General features: G+C 34.5%; 1 protein-coding gene across 1 annotated transcript; it reads right to left on the bottom strand.

The window, feature by feature from the left end:
- Positions 1-3,596: 3,596 nt before the first annotated feature.
- LOC112663133 (olfactory receptor 8I2) lies at positions 3,597-4,529 on the bottom strand. The gene has a single exon (XM_025451712.3). It carries the CDS (start codon positions 4,527-4,529, stop codon positions 3,597-3,599), a length of 933 nt encoding a protein of 310 aa, XP_025307497.3.
- Between the last annotated feature and the right edge of the window lie 10,875 nt (positions 4,530-15,404).

Consider the following 15,404-nt stretch of genomic DNA (forward strand, 5'->3'; position numbering starts at 1 on the left):
GATTCCAGGTCTCTTGAAATGGAAGAGATCTCCAGAGGACCAGATGAAGTGGTACCAGAACAGTTGCTGGCATGACTTCATGGGCCTCCAGCCAATGCATCCACCTACTCAGGAGACCATTGCCACAGATTTTGCCCTTAAAATTCCTCACTTGCAAGACATCAGGTGTTTGGGATCTTAGAACATCAGCTCCCTTTTCTCCTGGATGGTGCCACTCCAATAGTGTATCTTTCTCCACAGCAAAGCCTCAGTGTCCATTTTATTGCCTTGCTATGCATTGGTTGGAGAAACTCTCCTATGCTGTGGTTATATTCCTAATGTTTTATATCACTTTATTTTGGTAAAAATTGTGTAAAAAATATAATATACCGGAGTTTGTATTTTTTTTCCAAATTTTTATTTAAATTCCAGTTAGTTAACATGTAGTGTAATATTAGTTTTTAGTGTAGAATTTAGTGATTCAGTACTTATATACTAGACTCCATGCTCATCACAACAAATGCCTTTCTTAATTCCCATCACCTATTTAAGCCATCCTCCCACCCACCACCCCTCTGGTAACTATCAGTTAGTTCTCTATAGTTAAGAGTCTGTTTCTTGGTTTGCCTTTCTCTCTCTCTCTCTCTCTCTCTCTCTCTCTCTCTTTCTTTTATCTCTATGTTCATTAGTTTTGTCTCTTAAATTCCACTTGAGTGAAATCAGATGGTATTTGTTTTTCTCTGACTGACTTATTTCATGTAGCGTAATACTCCCTAGATCCACCCACATCATTGAAAATTGTAAGATTTTATTCTTTCTTATGGCTGAGTAATATTCCATTGTCTCTCTCTATATATATGTACCATATCTTCTTTATTCATTCATTATTTGATGGATATTTGGGCTCTTTCCATAATTTGGCTATTATTGATACTGCTGCTATAAACATTGGTAAGTTTGTATATTGACTCACTCTTTGTCTTTGTCTTTTTAGAAGATAGTCTTTGTCTTTTTAGGAGAATGTATTACACTTAATGAATATAAAATTAGTTATATTTTCTCTAGTATAGTTACATTTCATAATACCATTATTTCTAGTTTGCTTTCCTGAAATATTTTCCTTTCTTACTTCTCTTTTAGCTATTTTTAGATAGTTCACACATTTGCTATCCCATATTTTGAAAGGTAAATATTCAGTACAAAATCTTGACTTATGCTATACTACTTTCTCCAATTATAGTACAATATTCTGACATTTCTTTCTGCATAAGCCTCTAATCTTTGTGTATGAACACAAGTGTGTTTAACTCTACCTAATATCAAGAAGTCAATTTCATTCAATATGTTTTATTTTCATTGCATAATTTGCCTCTTCAGTTGCTCCTATAATACTTCTTAAAATAATACAAATTAAGAAAAAACAATCTTATGATTTGTTTTTTATAAAAGGTATGCTAAAGGTGGTGAATAGATTGCAAGTTAAAGGAATACACATGGTTAACAGGGATTTTATAAAGGCACCAGATTGAAAAAAAAAATGACTGAACCAAACAAAACAAAAACAACCCAGCATCTTTATATTGAAGACCGATGTATCAAATATATTTTAAATGAAATAATTTTTTCAGCATATTTTTAAAAATATTTTATTTATTTATTCATGAGAGACTCAGAGAGAGAGAGAGACAGGCAGAGACACGGGCAGAGGGAGAAGCAGGCTCCATGCCAGAAGCCCAATGTGGGACTCAATCGCAGGACTCCAAGATCATGCCCTGAGCCAAAGGCAGACGCTCAACTGCTGAGCCAACCAGGTGTCCCTTCAGGATATTTTTTAAAGAAGATGTCTGGCAAATTAAACATACCATGATCACTTCTGAGACATAGTCCCAGAGGTTATGAAGTTGATTATCTGGATTGGTCAATAGCAAAAGTTCTAGGAGAGTTTTCCAGACAGAGGACTGAATAAATGACAAAGATACACATGTCCCATTGTGAAAAGAAGTGTATTACAGAGTCAGGAACAAATAGTACAAATAGTAGCTAGAGGAAAGAATAATGGGAGGTATACAGCAACAAATATAAAGAAAATATTGAAAAACATAGATGGTAATTTAATCATAACTTTGGACAAATAAAATATATTTCTACTTCTTATGATGAATAAGAAGAGTGTGTCGTGTTTTTGCTCCTAGAAATCATATTTAAAAAGTAATATTAAAAAAAGTTAGATGAATGGTTTTTTAATACTAAATAAATATTAAATCTTGAAATTATTTATAGCAGAATACACATGTAATGCAAGTGAAGATAAAAATAACACATAGTATTAGAACCAGGGTAAATATAAGTAATGTGCAAAAGCCTCACAATTATTCAGAAAATGAGCACCGTATTTAGAATGCATGAATGAAAATCCATGGTAGAAAGAGGAAAAAAATATAATCAATTTAATAGTTCTCAATGATGTTGATGAAAAATCTTCAGAGCAACCAGTCTAAATCAGACACTGTGCTTAGAAGAAAAAAAAATCTCTTCTAGGCTTCATAAACAGAAATGAGTAATAAGATAGATACACAGTAGCCTCAGTAGGCCCATAAATTAAAGCATAGTATGTTTCCTAAGTTGTCCTTTATAAGGACTTTGTAAGGCAAAATGTTGCATTGTAAAATGAAGTTTGCAGGAGTCAGACCCTAGTAATATTGATCAGAGAAGAAAATTTAAAACTCCAAAGCAAATACATACATATGCACACACAGATCCCTTCCCATAAATTACCTTCAGCCACTCCCAAGATTGAAAACTGATTTTCTTTATAGAAAATTTGTTTATGATGTATGAGATATGAGTTTACTCCAATTATTTTAAATCATATACACCAAGTATAATTCTGTGTATACTTATTTCCATATCCTAACCCTTAAAGTCCTTTGAGAAGAAATTAATTAATTGGCATAGTTCTTTACTATATAGACTTTACAAAGCATTTCTGCCTGATTTTGAAAAGTAATCTCTGTAATATACTTCCAAATGTCTCAGGAATTGTGCCGCAGTTACACACACACACACACACACACACACACACTTCTAAATGCTTATCAACTGCTTAAACTTTGGAAAGAAATTCAATTTTTTTGAATTCAAATTCAAAATAATAATAAATTTTATTATTAATAAATAATAATTTCAAAATGAATAAAAAAATTCAAATTTTTTTAAGAAATTAAACTCTGCTGTGTTTGATGGAGACCATACTCTATAAATATCACTTTTTGTCATCAAAGGTCACATTTCACAGATAAATGTTCAAAATTTAAGTGTATGGCAAAACAAATCCACATGATCAGAGATTCCTGTATTAACCAGTGTCTGTCGTCATGGTGTTTGCACCTCACTGTGCAAACAGTATATATAATCTACATGCTGAAATACACTCCTAATATGTTAGTTAGTTCAGTTATTCTAGATAAACAAAATAATAATTAACTACCCAAATTTCAAGTCTCTAAGTTATAATTTAATTTGTGTTAAACCTGTTTTTTGGGTTTACGACTAATTGATGGAACAATCAAATGCCTGAAGCCATCCAGGTGTGTTTTAATGGTAACGTCACAGATTTGTCATGATAGAAGTTTTCTGTGTATGACTCTCAGGAGAGCATTTTTCACATCTTTGTTCCTCAGACTGTAGATCAGTGGATTCAGCATTGGAATGACAATGGTATAGAAGACAGATGCCACCTGTGCCTGGGTCAGGGATGATGTGTTATCAGGCTGCAAATATGTGAAAATCAGAGACCCATAGAAGATAGTTACACCCATGAGGTGGGATGCACAGGTGGAAAAGGCCTTCTGTCTGCCTGCTGTAGACTGGATCCTCAGGATGGCTGAGATGATGGCAGTGTAAGTGACCGTGATGAGGAGCAGGGAACTGAGAAGTGTGATCCCAGCTAAAATAAAGATCACCATTTCTGTGCTGAATGCATCTGCACAGGATAGGGCCAAAAGAGCTGTGGTATCACAGAAGAAATGATTGATGCTGGAATCACAGAATGACAAACTACTTATCACACAGACTGATACCAGAGAATTTGTGAAGCCTATTGCATATGGCAGGGCTCCCAGCCAGTTGCACACTTTCTGGGACATAACCACTGAGTACAATAGAGGATTGCAGATGGCTACGTAGCGGTCATAGGCCATTGACCCCAGAAGAAAACACTCACTGCACACCAAACCCACAAAAAAGTACATTTGAACAAAGCAGGCAACAAAAGAGATGGTTTTCTGTTGGGATTGGAAATTTACCAGTGCCTTGGGTGTTACAGTGGAGGAATAAAATATGTCAATGAATGCTAAGTTGCTAAGAAAAAAGTACATTGGTGTGTGAAGCTGAGAGTCAATTCTGATTAACATGATCAGCCCAAGGTTCCCCAAAACAGTGAACAGATAAATAAAGAGAAACATTAAGAAAAGACTGACTTGTAGTTCAGGGTAATTTGCAAATCCAGAGAGGATGAAGACCGTCACCTCAGTGAAATTGTTTCCAGCCATTTGTATCAACTCAGGCCTTTGACTTACCTGCTGAATAATAGAATAACAGTAACAAAAATTAGAGAATGATTCAAGCTTAAAGACTTAATAATCAGGTTTGACTTAGACTCCAATAACGAGAGAGTAAAAGATGGCAAGCACATATTAAAGACTTCAAGCAACTTTATACATGATTTTCCTTTTTAAAAAAAATAGAATTGGAAGACACTAATAAAAAATTCCAAGTTGACAACTGCATGGAACTGATAGCACTCTAAGAGGTAGCTCTCTGGAATGGTTTTGGAAGATAGTTCTCCTGAGATACACCATCTTCTACCTCAGCCTATCTTTGGGCTCACCTTCACAACGGTTCCTATTCTTTCCCAACACGTTTAACAAACATTTAATCAATGAAGGCACTTTCTCTTGTCTATTATTAGAGGCATTTTTCTTAAGACTTACTGGAAGATGCAGGCATGCAAAAAAGGAAAAGGTTTTCAGTGTGAAGAGCACACACTCACACACACACATTTATAGAAAGAAGTTGATAAGATCAGACTTACCTGGGATGTAGTTATCCAAAGGACATTTTCTCTGTGAGCCATCTTCCAGTTATTTTCAGGTTTATGATCAAATGACAGGAAGAGAAAACATCATGCAATATCCACTAAATTCGTCATTAATTTTTGACGTACATTTGCCTCTCTTTCAGCTCTGGATCTCATGAATTATAAATACGATGGCTTTGATCTGTTGGTGTGGTTTAGCCCAGAACTCTATTTCCTATATAGTGGACCTTTACTGATCTTATAGGCTGATGAAAAAAAAATGCTGAAGTTGAGGAAATCTCTGGGCAATGTGTCTGTTACCTCTCACTGATGGAATAGAAACAACAGCCAAATTAACTAAGATAACTAATTTTATGTGCCTTCCTAAGAATTAAAATCTAATGTTTTAGCTCAAATCTAGATTCATATTCAGAAAAGTTTTGTTCTTCATATTTTTAAAGCAGTCTCAGAGCAAAAGATAGTCTTCAGAAATCTAGTGTGTTAACAGTCTCCTTATAGCAGCATGTGTTCCTCAAACTCTCAAACTTGTGTCATAAAGGAATTCATCAATTAGTTTCTTTAATCTCTTGAGATTTACATTTTAATTGTACCCCAAGGTCTATTCTTAATTTGCCTGCGATAGATCTCCAATGGAAATGTTTAGAAATATATTCCCTCCTTTTGTGTATTTTAGTTTAAATGGCTATAGACATACTGACAAATGTAATTGATATAGTTTTGATAAGTTTTTTATATTATTAACATATATGTAATATATACATGATACATGTTTATATAATATAAATTATATATTTAAATATATTAAAATATTTTATATAATGATGAATACATTCAAAGTATATCTGAAAACTCAATTTTCCATCCATTCTCTTAATTTTTCAATATTTATTTATTTATTCATTTATTTTCATTTTTATTTGTTTATTCTTTTTTAACTCTTTTTTAAAAGATTTTATTTATTTATTTATTCATGACAGACACACAGAGAGAAGCAGAGACACAGGCAGAGGGAGAGTCAGGCTCCTCACAAGGAGCCTGATATGGGACTCAATCCCAAGACCTGGATCACACCCTGAGCCAACGGCAGATGCGCAAAGTGCTGAGCCACCCAAGTGTCCCTGTTTAATTATTCTTGAGAGACAAAGAGAGAGCATGAGGGAGGGACAAAGGGAGAGGGAGAGAGAGGATCCTAAGGAGGCTCCACTCCCAGCACAGAGCCCACTGTGGTGCTTGATCTCACATCCCTGAGATCATGACCTGGGCCTAAATCAAGAGTCAGATGCTTAACCGACTGAGCCACCCAGACTCCCCTCAACACATACCTATTAAGCAGTTATTAAATGGCAGATACAGACAGGACTAGCTTTATTGCACTTCACTTTATTGTGCTTCACAGATATTGGTTTTTATTTTTATTTTCTTAACAAATTGAAGGTTTGTGGCAATTCTGTGTCAGCAAGACTGTAGGTGCCATTTTTCCGATATCATTTACTTGCCTTGTGCCTCTATATTACGTTTGGCAATTCTTGCAATATTTTGATGTTTTGCATTATTATATTTGCATTGCTGAAATCTCATGAGAAAACTTTAATGGATGAGGAATTACTTCTTATGAATGAGCAAAGAAAATAGTTTCTTGAGATGGAATCTACTTTTTCTGTTGCAAAAGTCATAAAGACTGTTGAAATGATAAAGGGCTTAGAATATTACATACACCTAATTGATAAAACAATGAGAGAGTTTGGGAGAATTGACTCCAATTTTAATGAAGTTTTACTGTGAGTGAAATGCTATGCAAAATAATCAATTACATGCTACACAGAAATTATTTGTGAAAGGAAGAATCTGTTGATGCAGCAAACTTCATTTTCATCATGTTTTAAAAAATTGCCTCAGCCACCCCAATCGTCAGCAACCACTACCTTGATCAGTTAGCAGCCACTGACACTGACACAAGATCCTCCACTAGTACAAAAAATTATAACTCACTGAAAGCTCAGATGATGGTTAACATTTTTATCAATAAAGCACTTTTTAAAATATTTTTATTGAAGTTTGATTTACCAACATATAGTATAACACCCAGTGCTCATCCCATCAAGTGCCCTCCTCAGTGCCCGTCACCCAGCCACCCCGTCACCCCACCCCCCACCCGTCTCCCCTTCCACTACTCCTTGTTCGTTTCCAAGAGTTAGGAGACTCTCATGTTTCGTCACCATCTTTAGTTTTTCCAAAGCACTTTTAAATTAAAGTGTGCGCATTGTTTTTTTTTTAGACATAATGTTATTAAACACTTAATAATAGACTACAGCATAATGCAAATATATCTTTTAAAACCAAAAAACTCATTTGACTCACTTTATTGTAGTGATCTAGAACCAAACATGCAATATCTCTGAGGTGTGTGTATATTATGTTTTGTGTCAGATTGCAAAGATGAGAATGATATTGTATCTACTTTCACATTACTTAGAGTTAATTGCTTCTTTCAAGATTCAAAGTTTGACTCAGTTCTTTGATAGTTTGATATTTGGTGAGCCTAAAGGTATAGGTATAGAGGTTGCCAGTGCATAATTAGTATAAGGAATATGGTTGACCATGGTATAGGATCAGGGACATTCAATAAGTATCAGTTCAGTTGAATTCACGTTTGCTTATTAACCCATTTTGAGTTCTAGTGGTTAATCAGCTATATTTAATATTTTGCTTAGGTATTTTTAGTTTTGAGTTTACTTTACACAACTTTGTAAGTGTTAATATCTTACTTAATCACAGTACAATTATTGACACTTAAAAATTTCCATTGAATCAATAATATTAACTAAACTGCAGATTTTATTCAATTTCACCAGTTTTTCCATAAAGGCCTTTTTCTTATTCCAGGATCCAATCCAGAACAGCATGCTGGCATTCATGTCATTTCTCCCTGGTCTCCTATTAACTGTGACTGTCCCATTTTCTTTCCCTTTTTAACATGACTGTGATACTTGTCAAGATTACTCACCAAGTGGGATGTCTGGGTGGCTCAATGGTTGAGCATCTGCCTTTGGCTCAGGGCGTGATCCCATAGTTCTGGGTTTGAGTCCCACATCAGGCTCCCTACATGGAGCCTGCTTTTCCCTCTGCCTATGTATCTGCCTCTGTGTGTGTGTGTGTGTGTGTGTGTGTGTGATGAATAAATAAATAAAATATTTTAAAAAAAGGTTTCTCATCAAGCATTTTGTAGAATGTCCCTCAATTAAAGATTACCTGATATTTTTCTTGTGCTTAAATTAAGGTCATTCATTACAGGGAAAAGTGACAGAGAGGTGGTATGTTTGCCCTTTCATCTTCTCCAGGGATACAGGATGTCAATAAGTGATATTACTAATGATTTAAACTTGATCACTTACTTGACGTGGTATCTGCCAGACTTTTTGACTATAAAGTTAGGACTTTTCTTTGTAATTTATACATACTTGGGGAAGGCACTTCAGACTATGTAAATATTCCATTTATTCTTGTGGGCATCCATTGATATGTTCCTTCTACCAATTAATACTCTGTTGATTTGTAGCAAATTTCCATTTCCCCATTTTTCCAAATTTATTTTTTTTTTATTTTGGTGAAAAGATTTAGATTTATTTATTTATTTTTTAATAAATTAATTTTTTTTGGTGTTCAATTTACCAACATACAGAATAACACCCAGTGCTCATCCCGTCAAGTGCCCCCCTCAGTGCCCGTCACCCATTCACCCCCACCCCTCGCCCTCCTCCCCTTCCACCACCTCTAGTTCGTTTCCCCGAGTTAGGAGTCTTTTTCTTCTCCCTTCCCTTATATTCCCTTTCACTGTTATTTATATTCCCCAAATGAATGAGAACATACACTGTTTGTCCTTCTCCAATTGACTTACTTCACTCAGCATAATACCCTCCAGATTTAGATTTAGATTTAGATTTAGAACTAGCCTGCTGGACTCAGTTTAGATGATCCCAATTTTGTTGGCAACATTCAAAGTATCATCTCCAAAGAGCCAGTGGATCATATGCCTTCTCTCCATCAGGCCTGAGCAGGGTGTTGACTTTGGCCACATCATTGTCACAGAGTTTCTTCACAGCCTGTTTGATCTGGTACTTGTTGGCCTTGACATCCACAACGAACACTAGCGCACTGCTGTGTTCTATTTTCTTCATGGCTAACTAGGTAATCAGGAGGAACTTGATGACACAGTAGTCAAGACTGCTTCTCTTAGGGATGCTCTTTGGAGAATATTTGGGCTGCCTTCAGAGAGCAGTGTCTTGGGCTATGGGAAGGTAGGTGATGTGCAGATCTTCTTTTTTATTGTGACCATGGATGCTTGTTAGCACCATTTTCTTGGCCTTCACAACCTCTGGTTTGGCTTCAGCTTTGGGAGGAGCCAGGGTCTTCCTTCTTCACCTTCCATGCCACCTTCATGAAAGGGCCTTTCAACATATTTTAATTGAAATTATTCTGTAAGGAAGAGTTGTTTTATCTTCTCTGTGTATTTATTTAGTTAGCTAATTATACGAGCATGTACTCACTGTAATTGCTTTTTCTTTAGGTTATCCAACACTACCATCATTTATTTTGTCGCTCAAATTGTTCTATGTCTGCTAATGAAACTACCAATGAATTTGTGCCTGTATGCTTGGCTCTTTGGTATTGCTCTTGTCTTTTTTTTTTTTTTTCCACCTCTTACATTCTGGCAGCACATAAGCTCCAGGCTTATCTCATACTTTCCTGGACTCAGCTCTCAAAACAACTACTTCTCCAAGGAACTTTGCCATCTTTTATGGGAAGATGGTATTTGGAAATCAGAATCTGGACTACATAGTCTATTTATACGTATGCATCCATATTTTTCCCTTATGTCACACATACTTTATAATTATAACTTTTCAAATGAAGACTCTGTGCTATAGTTTGAAATGTTAAAATTTAGGAACCATAATTCTGAGTTTATGTCTTGAAATACCACTTACTACCTTTATGGCCCTGAAAACATTTCTTAATCTCTTTAATTCTCAGCATCCATGTCTGCCAAATGACATTAGTCACTTCTGCCTCATGTGTTTGTGAAGATGAAATTAAATATTATATACAAGACATCCTATATAATATTGAGGATATACTAGGTATTAAATCGATGTTTGTTTCATGTATTAATATAAATAAGGTTGCAATAATCTATTATATCTATACACCTATGTTTATTAAACTGTTTTCTCCACCATTGGACACTTATGTTCATCCTGATTTCTCTCTCTCTTTTTTTAAAAAGTAATTCAGAATAAACCTTAACTTGTTTCCTATTAGTTAAATAGCCAGAAGCATTATTTTGGGGCCACGCTTATGTCTTTTTGTTACATATTAGTGGGACACATTCCTGACAAATTTTAATTTCCATGAAGATTATCCCAGATCATCAGTGTCATCATAACCTTGCCTCTATTGACCATTTACATCTTACCAAGCTCCATATATAATAAAGCTCAATAAATCAAAGGTAATTCTTCCAGGTATTTATTACTATTCATTAGCAATATTTCCTTATATCTTTGTTTACTATTTATATAACCATCACTTCAAATATTATTGAAAATCTGACTTCTATAAGTGGCTGAATTTTTTAATAAACTGTACTAGATGGAAAACCTCCTAATTTAAAATTTATCTTCATTTACTCCTCAATATCTAATACGTTATTACATCACAGGTAAAAAAAAAAACAAAAACAAAAACAAAAACACAACACTGTTTAAAATACTTAACTCGGGATCCCTGGGTGGCGCAGCAGTTTGGCACCTGCCTTTGGCCCAGGGCGTGATCCTGGAGACCCAGGATCGAATCCCACATTGGGCTCCCGGTGCATGGAGCCTGCTTCTCCCTCTGCCTATGTCTCTGCCTCTCTCTCTCTCTCTGTGACTATCATAAATAAATAAAAAATTAAAAAAAAACTTAACTCACTGATATATTAAACAAGTAAGTATTACGCACCTGCTATGTGATAATCACTAGCCCAGTAATCCTGAAACTATGAAGTTGAATGAGTCTTTTCCTTATAGGACTAAATAGTTCAGAGGAGGAATGAAAAGTAAAAACAAAATTTCACAATCCATTGTTACAATACATTGTGCAATGATAGAACAATGGAGGAAATCAAATTTTTCAAGGATGTTATCAAGAAAATTGTTACAATGATGGGAATTCTTGCTCTTGGCCCTTGAGAATGATTAAAGATAAGTATAAATGGTCCAAGAAATTTGGACTTCTTATTAAAATGAGAGAGCATATGTGGCATTGAGGAAAGAATTATGACCAAAACCTTTTTCTGAGATAAGAAGAGAGACACATTGCAGGGAAAGGAAGCAATGGAAGAAGTCAGAAGACTATTTCAATAGTAAGGGTTCAAGAAGATAGGGCCTGAACTGAGACAACAACACTGATAATTAATGAAGAAAAGGAAACTTATTTTAAGGGTATTTGGGAGCCAGAGCCAATAACATCTAATACAATAAATATTTGAATAAAGTAGGATAGAATCTAGGCTGACTTGCTAGGTATTTGGCTGGTGTGATTTAATGTACATAAATACTTCTATACAGAAAAACATAATATAAGAATAGAAATTAGGTGCAGGGACAGTGGTGAGATTTCTTTAAAATGCTGGGTTTTAGAAATTTGAAGGACATCCAGAGAAAGACCTATTTCTCTTTGGTGAGCTATAAAATGCTCAGATGTCTAAAAAAGTATGAATGTATTTCTCACTTAGACTTTTTTAGTTATCTTAATTAGTTTGCAAAACAAATTGCTCTGTAGCATTATGTGCAGTTATAAGAGAACAGGACTAAAATTCAGACTGCCACTAATTACCCACCGAAGAATGAGCCCAAATGCATATATAATATATAGTTGCATTTCCTTCTCTTCAGTACTTGATTTTCTCACCAGAAGTACAGATTATAATGTCCCATTCAATTATAAATTTCTATGATTCTGAAAAAAGAACATGGTGCCAAAAAAGGCCATATTCACCTCTTTGACATTCATAAGTTGTAAACTATGTAACACCCATCAGCACAATACCTAACTGTTGAAATGACACTTTTAAGCCAATATACATAACATCCTTATGATGCTCAAACTGCTCCTTACAAATTGTCACCAAATTGTTGTCCACTTGTGGCTTGAATCCTTCAAGCAATCTTTATTCTCTATGCATCTCACTTGATCTCAAGATATCATATATTGCAAAGCCTCATTATTCCTGTTTGAAATATATTTCCACACAGCTTCTAGGAAGTCAAGGTAGTGTTAAAGATACATTTCTTTGATTTTCAAATGCATTGGAAAATCAAAAGTTCAAAACTTTTTAAAATTTTATAATTAGGGATCCCTGAGTGGCGCAGCGGTTTGGCGCCTGCCTTTGGCCCAGGGCGCGATCCTGGAGACCCGGGATCGAATCCCACGTCGGGCTCCCGGTGCATGGAGCCTGCTTCTCCCTCTGCCTGTGTCTCTGCCTCTCTCTCTCTCTCTCTCTCTCTGACTATCATAAATAAAAATTAAAAAAATAAAAATTTATAAAAAAAATTTTATAATTATATTCCTCCAAACCCTATAAAACATATTTAATCACTTTTTATGACATTTATTCAATAATAAGGCAATTATAATATATCCCTTGACCTTTTCACTTCCATATCCACTGACATGATATGTTTTTATAGCACTGTGGCTTTCCCCTGCAATAGAACTTAGCAAATTAAAACATTGAAATATGTAATATTCACACCTACATATATTAATTCAGGATTGCCTGACCCCTGTGGATTAAAGTATAACCAAACACCTTAATACCTTAATTTATCATACAAACTTTCTTCCTTCCTTCCTTCCTTCCTTCCTTCCTTCCTTCCTTCCTTCCTTCCTTCTTTTCCTTCCTTCCTTCCTTCTTCCTTCTTTCTTTTTTCCTTCCTTCCTTCCTTCCTTCCTTCCTTCCTTCCTTCCTTCCTTTCTTCTTTCTTTCTCTCTCTTTCTTTCTTTCTTTCTTTCTTTCTTTCTTTCTTTCTTTTTTTTTTCTTTCTTTATCTATAAATAGCTTGATATATAGACACCTTTATATATCTATAGATATAGATATATACTATTATCAGCATTGCACAGCTAACAGGCTTTTAAAAACAACAAAATCAAACATATATTCAGGTTGGCTATAGATATAAAGAAATAGACTATATTCACACACATGCCATAGAATTATATTAAATTACTGATTTTATTTTTAAAACATTAACCAGAAACAAGATCATCACAAAGTGCAGAAGTAGATGAAGCAAACTTCAGGGAAAACTTTGCTTGGTTAAGGTCATTTACTGATTGTTGGAATAACCATCTTTGTATATAACTAAGGTCTCATCAGATGGGAGAAGTTAATTTTGGTTGCTCTTTCATATATCTAACTGAAACTATTAAGAAAATTCACTCTACCAATTTATAACCTTTGTAAGAAATATTTAAGTACAGCTGACTTATTTGTGGTTTTAATGGCATTCCTAAATAATGCTTCTATCTATAATTGTACAATATTTCAAAATGATAATAACTTTTTATTTCATCCCATCCATTTGATTTAATATGCTTCTGTTTTCTTGATTTTGGCCCAATGACCATGCTCACATTCCTGTTTTTTAGTAATAAGAACAGAGGAAATATGTCCTCAAATTGCTTCTCATGAAATCAATTGATAATTTGGGGAAAGAAGAGCATAATCATTCATTGTATCTTCATTAATTTTAACATATGGGGTTTGACTTCCCTCATTTATGAGACTTTATCCCACAGTGCATTTATTATTTATTTCTGTGAGGCTATAATAACTAAAATTTTAAATAAATATAATTATATTGATGAAGGAATTACATTTTATTTGGAAAGTAATTTAGCAAAGTACCAAAAGAAATTGTTTCTATGTATTTTACCAAAGAATTTCATTATCAAAAATCTGTGAGATGAAAACAATTAGAAAAATAAAGATTTAATACAGACTTTATCATTATTATATAAATTTCTTTGCAAAACAAAAACCTAAGTACATAACATCAGGAGATGAATACTTTAGTAATCCCAACATAGAAATAAATTATAGTCTGTGATTATAAGATACCTGGAAAAGTGCTTGACATTGCCTAAAATCCCCATTATTAGGTGATAGTTTTGCTTTCAGAAGTTTGGCTATGACAATAATAGTGATTACTGAACAGCTGTTATATTAAAACATTTGACAGTGAGACTATTCTAGAAGAAAATATGGACTATATAGAAACAGTAAGATAAAATTTGCTTTAAAAGAAGGGAGGGAAAACTGAGTGAGAAGTCATCAGAGAAGGAGACAAACAAACTGAGGGTTATTGGAGAGAAGGTGGAGGAGAGGGGGTAAGTGGATGATGGTCATGAGATGTGATGGGCACTGGGGGCTATATGCAACTGACAAATTATTGAACACTACATCTGAAACTAATAACATACTATATGTTAGCTAATTGAATTTAAATAAAAAGGATATTTTTTGAAAATAAAAAATCATATTACATATTTACCTAAAGTAAATTGTCAGGCAATGAGAAAAAAGTTCCATAGACTTATAGATTTTTAACAGCAAAGATTTATTGCTATGAGCTAAATATCATTCCATTTGATAAACATTCTTTTTACAAACTCAAAGCTGCTGTTTATTACATGTTACAAAAGTGCCATTAGCCAAGGCTATGCTTTCTTTCTTAACAATTGTGGTGACAACAATGATACTAATCAGAGTTTTTGATGCATATCTGAGTAAGCAGAACAATAAATACTATATGGAATGATGAACATAAACAACATAGAGTTCTAACAGTCATTTGTTTAAAAAAACTATTGGCATTTTTCAAGTAGCTGTACTGTTTTATGGAAGTTTCCTAAGGGCCAATTTTAAGTGAATCCCCTTGTACTCTGGTATGACAGGATACCTTTGCATTTCCATTTTGGTATTTCTTTTAAAACTTGACAGTGAGAGTGCCTGGTTGACTCAGGCAATTAAACATGCAACTCTAGATCTCAGGGTATTGAATTCAAGCTCTATGTTGGGAGTGGTGCCTACTTTAAAAAAAAAATAAAAGGGAGTAATAATCAACTGGCAAAAATGGAACTTCCAGGATGCCTGGGTGGTTCAGCAGTTAAGTGTCCATCTTCAGCTCAGGCCGTGATCCTGGAGTCCCACATCGGGCTCCCTGCATGGAGCCTGCCTCACCCTCTGCCTATGTCTCTGCCTCTCTCTCTCTCTCTCTCT

The sequence above is a fragment of the Canis lupus genome, chromosome 18 (assembly GCF_003254725.2).
Source record: "Canis lupus dingo isolate Sandy chromosome 18, ASM325472v2, whole genome shotgun sequence".
Lineage (NCBI taxonomy): Eukaryota > Metazoa > Chordata > Mammalia > Carnivora > Canidae > Canis > Canis lupus.

Bases quoted from the DNA above. Each gene is read 5' to 3' on its own strand.
- LOC112663133 (XM_025451712.3), bottom strand. From the start codon at position 4,529: ATGGCTGGAAACAATTTCACTGAGGTGACGGTCTTCATCCTCTCTGGA.